The sequence below is a fragment of the Magnolia sinica genome, chromosome 6 (assembly GCF_029962835.1).
Source record: "Magnolia sinica isolate HGM2019 chromosome 6, MsV1, whole genome shotgun sequence".
NCBI classification, from domain to species: Eukaryota; Viridiplantae; Streptophyta; class Magnoliopsida; order Magnoliales; family Magnoliaceae; genus Magnolia; species Magnolia sinica.
In genome coordinates, this window is record NC_080578.1 from 92725807 (window position 1) to 92738434 (window position 12628).

The window sequence follows — 12628 nt, forward strand, 5'->3', positions numbered from 1 at the left end:
AATAGCAATGAGTTTAAAGTGAATGGACATTGACTTTAACCGTTTGTCGAGAAATTTGATGCAGAGGACATGTCCATGTCTCTGACTGATCCTGTTTACCAGAATTGATCTCCTAGTCTGATGGAGGTAGAGGTAGGTTTCCTGCTTTCATAGGACTAGGGTAGTTTGCTTTCTACATGGTTTTAGAATAGTTTACTTTTGTTAGTTTCACTCTTGTGTTACCCCACTCTCACTCCGATATCTTTGGCAAGCCTCTTGATTATTTCGTCTAGGTACTATCTTTCCATCACTCCTCGTTTACTTTCGTTTCTCATGTGCATTGCATGTTTATTTCTTTTACATTGAGGACAATGTAAATTTGAGGTTGGGAGTAGGCGATTAGGTCACCTAATCAGTATTTTCTCAGTCTTGAGTAAAAATTGTGAAAATTTTTAAAATTTTTCTGGAAATTCTTATGAATTCGAAGTGATTTTAATAGCCATGGTTGATTTAAAATTATAAGATGCGGAGTGTTGGGGATTTACGTCTCTTGGATTTAGCTGTCTGATAAATTCGACAGTTAAGTTCGAATTATCAATCCATGATTAGAAGTTTTAAACATTGATTGACTCATGATTTCATATGTCACATCTCGCTTACACATTGAGGTTTCGGTTCGATATTGAAGAATTAACTTGGTAATCACTAAGCATGAAAGGAACCAGCCTGAGAAATTTTACCATCAGCTTATAAAGAAGAATTGAAAGGGTTGAGCGAATGGTATTCACCATAGGTTTGCTCCCTATAGGTGAAGTTTCGATTCCCCAAGGTTGACATTCGGAAAGGGATAGGCGAATGGTCTCCATTATAGGTTTGCTCCCTATAAGTGAGGATTTGATTCCCCTCCTTGGCGTTATTTTTAATGAAAAAATTAAAGGTTGGTAAAATAAAAGGATGATCTATAAGGCAAGTTTGGTTTAGGTTTTGGTTATCATGAATTCTCTTATTGGTTACCAATGATATCATGAAATAGAGACGATTGGATCTCTTAATGATGATAAGCCGAGACTACACTATGCACCCATGGAACTCAATGTTTAGAATTTTTTCTTATTGATGAATTAATACTTTGAACTTGATTATGAAGTTTACTATGTGCTTAAGTCCTAGGAGAAAGTAATTCCTAACATTCATGAATCTTAGAATTCTAGTATCTAGATTGTTTTTCAAAAATCACTCGAGTTTATAGAAATTGTCCTATAATTCTCAACTTATTTTTCTCATACTTTGCTCGGGACTAGAAAAATGCTGGTCAGTAGTTATGTTGAGGATCAAATATTGTATATTAGACCCCAGTTATTGCATGGTTTTACAAACATAATACTGTTTAACGACTTATTTTAATCGTGTTTGTGATGTAGGGTGTATTTAGGAGCCTGGACTGAAAAGGGGTACTAAAAGCATTAATTTGATGCTCTAAAGTCACCAGAGCAAGGGACGGACTCCAGGGGACAAAGATCGAAGAAATTACATGCCAGATATTTGAGAAAATTAGGCCACTCGCATTAAATGAGCCCGAAAATCGTCCAGAATAGAAGATCACAGGGTTCCCACCATCCGTTCGGCTCAAAACTTCATATATGGCCTGAGGACCATAAATTAACCGTACACGTCAAATTTCAGTCATTAGATCCTGGTGAAAGTAGCCCAACAAACAGATCAGCCCCTAAAATCCTGATTTGGGGCGTATTTGTAATTGCTTCAATTTTCGTTTCAACCCTTTAATTTAGATGAAAAAATGTCTAGACGGAGCAGATTTCATGACACATCACATTGGACCCCACATGTGCATTGTGCGTGCACAGGTGCACGTGCACCGGCCATACACCAGTACGCTCAAGGTCGGTCAGCGTGCGCTGACCGATCAGTTTCCTTAAAATTTCAAAATTCAAATAGGGACGCACCGCAAACCGCCGTTTTTGCTAGTGGGCCCTATATATCAGTCCATTGGATGATTTGGTCCGTTCATTCACTCTAGAGGAGGAGCTTGACCCTTGATCATGTGTCCTTTTGGCCCATACATACTTACACATATGGATCGTCGAAAAATGAAGGATGGACGGCGAATTTATTTTATATAATAGACCTCACCAAAACTCGATAAAAACCACTCCTTCCCGACTGAAATCTCACCAGAAATCCAATGAACGGGTCAGATTTCTCCGAAAACACTAATGTGGGTCCCACCGAGCATCTCAGCGTCCCTATTTTCCGCAGGGACGTGCGTTCATATGTCCGGCCCTCCGTGGGCCGTTGTGTGACTCTGATCAAGGTCGGATCGATGATCCAGACCGTTCAAATGATAGATAAAGGGATATTTACCCTTCCCATGAAGTCAAATTTTCGATTTAAGGCATTCAACGTCCCAAAAACATATCCAAACGCAAGCCTCTCTTGCGGTTTGTGTTTCTGGATGCGTAAAGACAATGCTGCTGTGCGTAAAGCTACCTGAACCGATTCCAGCGACCGACTGCAACACCTTTAAAAGAGAGGAGAAGTGGAGATCAAGGCATTGAATTCAAGCTTGTACGTGGAGCAGAGAGAGGGAGAGCTGGACGTGGAGCAGTTTCTAAACAGAGTTTTTTTTTCCTCTCTCTTTTGTTTTTTTTATTGATTTATATTTTATTTAGAGATTAGTTAGTCATGGTCATGATTTGCTAAACCTCTTAGCTAGGGCTAACAGGTGAAGCTTGTGGCGTGATGGGAATGATTCTATGGCCTTGATTCATGTTATGAACGGATTTGATTCTAGTTTGATTAATAGGAATATTTATAGTTTTTAATGATTTGTTGTGACTTAAATTACAATAGATCTGTGATGGCTTTAAGTATTCCCTTTCCATTATTTTGATTGTGATGTTAGGAAGCCCTGTTGTTCACCATTGCCCCTTGGACATGGTTGGATGATGGAATCCTTTCTAACATTCATACATCTTTCTGACTGGTTGTGGATTAGTTTAATTCTGTTGTTTGCTTTGTCTCATGGGCATGGTTTTGTGATGGAATCAACTCTAATTCTCATACCTTTCATCTCTTTGAAAACTAGATCAAAGGAAGTTCAGATTGAGCTTTAGTGATGTATCTTCCAATTGGATGAAGATGGGACTCGAAGTCCAGTTGAGTTCATGAATCAAACGTACATCTCCCTGATCTCTACAAGTGGATCCTCTAAATCCCTAGTTTCCCACCTTTGAATTCTACAAATTTTAGCTTAATATTTTACCATTATTCCTTCATATTCACTTGATTTAATTACATCTTCGCCTAAGTTCTAGTTCAAGTTACTTTCATATTATGAGCAAGGTTCAGTCCTTGTGGATTCGACCTCGGTCTTACCGAGATTATTACTACATCACAACCCTATACTTGGGGTGTGAACAAGAGGCGGCGAACGGGTTAGGGAGATTTGGGCGAAATGGAGAGATGGGTGATGGCCGATGGGCGATTTTGGGGCTGGCTGGGATGTTGGGTTAGGGTTGGGCGAACGAACGGGTTAGGGTTAGGGTTAGGGTCAGGGTCGTCAGGGACTCAGGCAAACTGAAATGAAGTAAAGGGAATGGTTTTTTTTAAAAAAAAAAAAACTTATATATATATTAGGAAAACTCAATCCGAGTCGAGTCGAGCTAAGTCCAGCTCGGACTTGACTCGAACTGTTCCAAGCTCATAAAAAATGGCTCGACTCAGTTCGAACACAGTTTCGATCCGAGTCAAGTCGAGCTTTTCCGAGTCCATCCGAGCGAGCAAACGAGCTAACTTGACTCGTGTACAACTCTACACTAGGGGATGCAAATTGCCTCCATCACCCAAAAGTGAATTGGCTGGTGTACCACACACCAGCTATATAGCTGGTGTAGGTACGTGTTGTGCTAAGACGAGCACTGATGCTCCTCGAGCTCCAAGTTGTGCGAACATTTCAAAGGAGATCAATGTTACATGGGCCCCACAATGATGTATTTTTATATCCACACTGTTCATCCATTTATAGAGATCATTTTAGATCATTATCCAAAAAATGAATCATATCCAAAGATTAAATGGACCACACCACAAATAGTAGCTGAGATAATGATTTTCACCGTTAAAAAATTAGTAGGGCCCACCATAACATTTATTTTCCATCCAATCTGTTCATAAGGTCATAGAGACATGGATGAAGAGGAAAAACAAATTTCATATTGATCCAAAACTTTTGTGACCCCAAAAGGGTTTCAATGGTAGATGTTCAATCCCCCACTGCTTTTTTTAGTGTGGTCTACTTGATCTTTAGATATGTCTTATTTTTCATCTCAAGCCTTACTATGAGCTTGCAAAATGGATGGTTATCTAAGGCCATCGCCAACAATCTCATAACACCAACCTTGGCTCTATGAAATGCCTGATACCCATCGGATAAATGATGTGCCTGATGTCAGATAACAAAAATACCAAAATGCCCCCATCACGATCTCTTAACCCAAAAAAAATTTAAAAAATTTAAAAATTTAAAAAATTTAAAAAAAAAAATTGTTGGAAACAAATAGGCACAAAATATTTTTGATCATAAGCAATACAAAAGGTATGAAATTTTTTACCTCAATGCTAATAGTCATTTTATTGGCTTTTTGGAGTGCTTAGGAATAATCTAATTTAAGAATTTTGTCACCATTACTAGGGTCACATGCCTCCTGCTAGGTGTCATTATATATCATCCTCAAATTTATAAACAATTCCATCTTTAAAAACATAAATGACTTCATCTTCAATTTCATCGATTAGCTTGATTCAAATGACTGCTAATTTTCTTTTGGTGACACTCTTAAGGAAATGTCCTCTCCCTCCACATTGAAAATATGTGCTTGATTGGGGCCCATTATGGTGTCTCTCTTGCAAGGTAGCCACGTGTTCCTTAGTTTCAACCCTATCTCATGAATTAGCTCATTTATTAGACGTGTAACACTTTCTTATATTTAAAAGTTCCAACATTAGAGGTTATCTCAAACCGCTTAAAAGAAGTCCTATTTAATTTGTATTCCCATTTAAAGTCATTTGGAAGGCTTCTTCTATACTCTAATTAAATAATGTAAATCTATTTCATCGTTGACAGGTAATTTTAATCCACTCAAGTACCTAACTGCTAATTAATTAATGATCGGTTTCTTGCAAATCCACTAAACATAATTAATTTTATAAAATTGCTCATGTAATTGTCCTTGTTTTAGTTAAAAATTTTATGTAGATACTATAAAGTTTGAGAATAATTAGGAGTGAGAATTTTATTATCTAAGTTGACTTTCATTTTGTCTATTCTTTTTCTGCTCATAAATTAGTTGGTATGTTGCCACCAAACTAAGTTGTAACTTCGAGTTAGTGTTGCGACAAATTTAGCTTTATTCTCTTTTGATGGTTCTTTCTACTCAAAGAAAGTCTCTAAAAAAGCAATCCAATCCCAATAAAATTTGGGATCAAGTTTAGCATTAAAGTTAAGGAAGTCCACCCGAATGCTCTTGTAAACATTTTGTAGAGTACATACAAGTGGGCTCCATTGCTCAAGTTGGCTGTGGTGGAACTTGTCGTAATGGAGGTCTAGTAGAACTTGAAAAATCAGAGTGTGCCTCTTCATCGAACACATCGGGAACTTTAGATGATTAACCCATACATGTAGGGTTCTATTGGTTCATGCTTTGAGTAAAGAGTCTATGCAAAACCTTTTCCATTATACATTGAAGGTGATTGTTGGCTTATTTTCATTCCTCCCATTTGGCACACATATGGACATGTTCGATTAAAGCCATAAGGTGGTGTTGGCCTTGTCCTTGCACTATGAAGAATTACTTACTCTGATACCAAATGATGCCAATCCAATAAGCAAGAAAGAAAGAAAAAAATACTCAAACATTACTACAAGAAAAGCCACTTTTACCTCGCTAAAAGTCGACTTTTTTTACCGACGAAACATTTCATCAGTAGATTCGTCGGTAAAAGTTCGAGGGTAATGTTTATAAAAGCAAAGGTAAGACTTTTACCAATGAATTTCTTCGTTGGTAAAAAATTTAAAAAAACTTTTCCCGACGTTTTTTTCGTCGGTAAAAAATCAATAAAAAACTTTTACTGATAACTTTTTTTGTAGGTAAAAATATTAAAAAACTTTTACCAACGAATTGTTTGATTGGAAAAAATAAGTAAAAAACCTTTACCTATGACAATTTTCATAGGTAAAAATATTTACAAAACTTTTAATGGTAATTCTCGTATGAGACTTTTACCTACGAAAATTTTTGTCGATAAAAAATTTAGATAATACTTTTACATATTTCGTAGGTAAATGTCTTTTTTTTTTTTTTCAATATTCTACTACAAAATTCCTGATATACACCTGTCACAATATATTTCATCATATTCTTCCTGATATACACCTGTTATTCTTCCTGGTATACACCTGTTATATAATATATTTCATTATATTCACATTCACATCTATCTAAACCCAAACTACGTAAATCCATCCAAATACAAACAATCTTATCCACATTACATTCATTCACGCATAAATACATATAAGTTTAACATCATAAATAAAATAGAAAAAATAATTTATAGCCTATTTCTTAGTGGGGCTCACAAAATTCAGTGTGATAAACACATCACCGGACTGTGCACACACACCTAAGTCCTTACTCATGTCTTTATGGTAGATTCAAAATAGTTTCAATACAAGGTCACGAGTTCAAGTACCCATTGTGGCCGTAGGCGACTCTAGTGTGTGAGTGTATTAAAAGAAAAAGAAAGAAAGAAAGAAAATGCTGATTTATCTTTTTGGGTTGAGCCTAATGGTACTTGGTGATTTCTCATCAAGTAAAAATTATTATTAGTTGTTTTTAGAAAGGTGAGATTAGGCCACTTATAATTATATTAACATGATAAAATGTTGTACGTGAGCAGATACCACAAAATAAACAATCCTATGGAAAAAAAAAAACAAATGAAAAGAGAGAGAACATATGAGAGGTGATTTTTATCTTCTTTGATGGATTCAAGCTGCATGTGCCCTACCCAACTTCCTATAAGGAGAAGTTATATGGGTTTTGGAATAATGTTGGTGAAAAATTCACCTTGTCTATTAATATTATCATATTATGTTAGGACATAACTCTAAAAATAAGATAAATCCAAATCTCAAATAATCTATGCCATAAGAGATAGTAGAGATGGAAATAGATACATTGTGATGCTTGAGTTCGAGTATACTTGCTAACAAAGCAAGATTTTCTTGTTTGTTGCCATGTGATTGGGCTACATTATTACATCAATCTGGTTTGAGTTGGGGATCGGGTTTAGGTTTGGGTTTTCAAGTTTAGGTTTAAGTTTAGGTTAGGGAGTTGAGATTAGGATTAGGTGTAGGTTTAGGTTTAGTGATTTGAGAATACATTTAGGTTTTAGGTTTAAGTTTAAGTTTTAGGTTATACTTTTAGGTTATAGGTTTAGGTTTACGTTTTAGGTTTAAGTTTAGGTTAGGTTATAGGTTATAAGTTTAGGTTATAGGTTATAGGTTAAGGTTTAGGTTTTGGTTTAAGTTAAGGTTATAGGTTTAGGTTTAGCTTAAGGTTTAGGTTAAGGTTTAGGTTTAGGTTAAGGTTTAGGTTTAGGTTATAGGTTATAGGTTATAGCTTTAGGGAATTGAGAATAGGTTAATGTTTAGGTTTAGGAAATTGGGTTCGGGTTCGAGATCAGGTTTGGTTTTCAAGTTTAGGTTTAGGTTTAAACACAAATACCAGGTTTGTCAGAGGCCTTCTGTGGCCTCAAGAAGTTTTGGATAATAGACATTCAATTCCTACTGTTTCTGTAGTGTGGCCCACTTGAGGGTTGGATCTGTCTCTTGTCTTGCATAATTCATAAAACAGTTTGGAAAAATGTATGGATGGTCTGGATATGATATATACATCATGATGTGTCCACAGAAGTTTCCCATGTCAACGATTCAGGTTTCCGTATCTAGACCTGGAATGTGCCAGATTGGGCACGGATTAGATACTGACAAGGTCCGTAGCCAAGTCACTACTGAAGTGACCTCACCAAGCTCTGTGGACCCCACCATGATGCATGTGTTGTATCCATACCGTCCATCAATTTGGAGAGATCGTTTTATGTCATGAGAAAAAGAATGAGATAGATCTAAATTTCAAGTGGACCCCACCATAGAAAATAGTGGGGACAATGACATCCACCGTTCAAAACTTCATAGGGGCCACAGAAGTTTCGGATCAAGCTTATATTTTTGTTTTCACTTCATCTATCTCTATGTTAACTTATGAATAGGTTGGATCTAAAAAATACATCATGGTGGGCCCTATAAATGTTTCAACGGTGGGTGTGACTGATCTCACGGTTTTCTGTGGTGGGTCCACTTGAACTTTAGATCTATCTCATTCTTTTTTATCATGCTATAAAACCATCTCTACAAATGGTTGGACGGTATGGATACAACACATGCATCATGGTGGGGTCCACAGAGCTTGGTGACGTCACTTCAGTAGCGATTTGGCTACTGACCTTGTCAGTATCTAATCCACCCCCGGATTAGGTGCGACCCCGGCTTCACCTAGGAAACGGATTGGCTAATCCCCCGCCACCAGTCAATGGTGGTGGTCAGTGCTCTGTGGGCCCTACCATGATGTATGTGTTTCATCCATGCCATCCATTTATTTTTATAGATCATTTTATGATATGAGACTAAGAATTAGATATATCCCAATCTCAAGTGGATCACATTACAGGAAACAGCGTTGAATGAACATCAAGCATTAAAAACTTTTTGGGAGCCATAAAAGTTTTGGATCAAGCTGATCTTTGTTTTTTCCCTTCATCTGGGTCTGTATGACCTAATCAACAGATTGGATATAAATTAAACAGTACAGTGGGCGTTAAGAGGATTTTAATGGTGGATATCCAATCACTATTGTTTTCCTGTGGTGTGGTCCAAATGAGCTTTATATCCCTCTAATTTTTGGTATCAAGCCCTAAAATGATCTGTAAAAATGGATGAACGTAATGGATGAAAAATATACATCATGGTGGGTCCCACAGAGCACCGACCAGGAGTAGCCAATCCGTTCTCCCTCACCTAATACGGTGCGGCCCATCTTGACGTGTGTATTGAGTATCCACTCCGTCCATCTGTTTTTTCAGATCATTCCAGGGTATTCTACAAAAAAAAAAAAAAAAAGTAAAATGAAATACGTTTGAGATAGATCATACCATAGGAAATAATGTTGATTGACCATTAGCCATAAAAGTTTTGTATCATGCTGATACTTGTTATTTATCTTCATCCATCGGCTTATGTGAACTTATCAAAAGATATATTGGATGGAAAATAGAAAGTACCGAAACATTAATAAAGTGAGCCCTGAGAAATTTTTGATGGTAGAATGTTCAATCACTACCGTTTCGTGAAATATGGTGCACCTAATAATTGGATATTCTTACAATTTTTTATCATAATCTAAAGAAGGGAAAAGAAAAAAAAAACGGATGGACGGAGTGGATACAGAATGCACACATTAAGGTGGCCCCATGGTTAAGGCTGCACCGTATTAGGTGAGGCTAGGTCTCACCTAATCCACTCCCTACACTAAGATTATGCATTTCTTAGATCCACACCGTTCATCAGTTTTTTTTACTAACTCTAAAAATATACAAATCCAAATCTGAAGTGGACCACACCATTGAAGACAGTAGGAAATGATGCCACCTTTGAAAACTTGTTGGGGCCATAGAAGGCTCTGATGAAGCAGATATTCTTATTTTAACCTCATCCAGGTACGTGTGATCTTAGAACAAGTCAGATTGAAAATAAGCCTCACGTCTGACCATAAGAAAGTTTCAACTGTAGTTTGTTTAATCCCCACTGCTTTGAATGGTGTGATCCACTTTAGATTTGAATGTACTTCATTTTTAGATAACTGCTCTATCTTCATCTGATAAAATTGATGGACGGTGTAGATCTAACACAAAAGTCATGGTGGGACTCAGAAAAAGATACACATTTTAAAAGATGTGTTGTATAAATAGCCATCCAGGCGAGAGAGTCAAGTGTTGAAACGTAACTCCTGATGACCAGCTATTTATACAACACAACTTTTATACATCCATTCCACCATCTATATAATATAATAACCGAAACTTCGTTCCCCATACGTTCGAAGGAAAACGGTGCTATATCTCGTTTTTGTCCAAACGCGGACGTAACAAATTCAAGAAATCTATTTCCTATAAAAGGCAAACGCACATATCTCTTCTTTCCATCGACAGAAAATTCAAGGACAGCATTCTCTTGCAATGGGCTTTTTTACTTCCTGTCCGGAACTTCCTCTTCCCAGATTCATTCTACACGCGTTTTACGTTCTTGGGTTCCTCAGAAATCTCATCTCCTCCCTTTTCAGGCTTCTGGGTCTGACCCATCTCCTCGAATACGAAGTTCCAGACGCGTCTGATCGTATCCGATTGCCTGGATTCCAGTCCGTGTCGGCAATGCTCATCCGGCAAATCTTGCCTTTGGTTCGTTTTGGGGATTTGTATGCGGAGAAGGTGATGGATGAGTGTGTGATTTGCCTATGTGAGTTTGAGGAGGACGACGAGATCCGACGGTTGAGGAACTGCGAGCACGTGTTCCATGGGAGATGTTTGGACCGTTGGATGGACTGTGGCAAGCAGACGTGCCCATTGTGTAGAAGTCATTTGCTTCCAGATGAGATGAGGGGGGGATTCAAGGAGAAGCTTTGGGCAGAGCAAGCTCTGTATTTGGATGATGAGGATCCGTCCACCTCGCAGGACGTCGATTCGTTATAATAGGTTATTCAGCAATCCAATTCGGCCAATTCGAGTGAAAGATGTAAAAGGATTCAAATTGTTTATAGACGAATTTGTTATTTGATACTCTGTAGCTAATGATTCTTGATACTCAGGTAGTCATAAGTTGCACGCGTGGCATACATTAACTCAAAATAAACCATCTAAATTATGAAACTGTGAGTCACCCAAGAAATGTCTAGCAACCGGATATTTTTACTGTCATTAATAAACATTTGTTAGCTGAAATAGAACCGTTTTATATTTTTTACTTGAGCCGTTCAATAAATATCCAGCAAGTTGATTCTTATATGATCCAAGAAGTGTAATTTTTAATCTATGATACCTCATTTATAATAATTGTGGGCCACGTCTGCGTTTTGTAAGTGCCGGCGTATCATCCCTCACACATTTATTTAGTAGCAGATTGCACGTGCAAAGGGGATGCATTCAAAAAGAAAAATATTTGGAGGATCAAATAATAAATGGCTTAGAAGACTATTTTGAATATATTTTTTAAGGTTATGGCCCACCTGGCTATAGATAAACGGCCTAAATTGTAGAAAGGAGGGATAACGACTCGTTGGATTTCAACGGAGAGTGACGTGGCGTTGTGGAGGTGATAAGGATTATCAAGAGCATGGAGGAACTTTCTTTTGGATTTCATGAACCTTAATACCTAGTCAACTTTGGGATAGCCGTTTGGTAAAAGGAAAGCAGCTACATCAGTCAAATTTGATAACGGTATTATTATTTTGGACGTAGCAGATTCAAAGCTAAAAGTGAGGACTAGTCAGTAGATTGCTTGGACTGAACCGCCCACAGAATAGGTTACGTCCGGCTTGTTGGACCCAACGTGGTTTAGACGGGTCCGTGTGTCCAACTTCGTTACGAAATTAAGTTGAGTTTGGGTCTCACGTGTCTTAACCTTGTTAAAATTCATTTCAATTCGAGTCGGACCCATCAACTTGGACTCGGCTAAAAGTGAGTCGGTTCAGATCAAATGGCATCTGGATCAAGCCCACTTGGGTTTACTACTAATATATATATATATATATATATATATATATATATATATATATATATATATATATATATATATATATATATATATACACACACACACACGGAAACGCTCACCTGCGAACCAGTTCGTACGTACTACATATGAACTTTTTTGAGAACCCATCATACGTGATGTGGATCCAAAATCTGAACCGTTCATGTGAAGCAGCACCTCGTGAAACCCCCTGGGACCAAGTTTTACTTTGATCTAAAACTTTGATGGGCCATGAAAAATGAAAACAGTTTCCTCCCTTGATTTGCATTTCTCTTTGCTATGGCCCACCAGAATTTTAGATCAGGATGAAAATTTGTCACATGAGGTTTCATGGGATTTCGCATCACATAGACCGTTCAGATTAGACACCCATGACACGTATACAAAGGTGCGCACGTGCGTAGGTGCTTAGGGGAGCATGACTCTCACACACACACACACTCTCTCAAAATTAAACGACTAAATTGTGGAACTATTGTTGTCGTGGTTACAATCACCTCAACCTTTCACTGGTAGGTCTGTCAATGGGCTGGGCTAGCCCCTTAGACTTCTAGGAAAAGCCCATCTTAGGTTGGGCTTTGACCGGATCTTAGACCTGAGGGCCGGATTTGGGCCTAAAGTGTTACTCGTTTTCCAATCGGGCTAAGCTTGGACTTTACTATTCAAAGCCTGCAAAGCCTGGCCCAGCCCGTTAATTTTTTAAAA

At 37.7% G+C, this 12628-nt stretch overlaps 1 protein-coding gene across 1 annotated transcript; it reads left to right on the forward strand.

Annotated features, from left to right (window-relative positions):
- Nucleotides 1-10210: 10210 nt before the first annotated feature.
- On the forward strand, nt 10211-10950 carry LOC131249088 (brassinosteroid-responsive RING protein 1-like). The gene has a single exon (XM_058249653.1). It carries the CDS (start codon nt 10354-10356, stop codon nt 10861-10863), a length of 510 nt encoding a protein of 169 aa, XP_058105636.1. The 5' UTR covers nt 10211-10353; the 3' UTR covers nt 10864-10950.
- The last annotated feature ends 1678 nt before the right edge of the window (nt 10951-12628 follow it).

Excerpts from the sequence above, each read along its gene's own strand:
- LOC131249088 (XM_058249653.1), top strand. The coding sequence starts at position 10,354 with ATGGGCTTTTTTACTTCCTGTCCGGAACTTCCTCTTCCCAGATTCATT.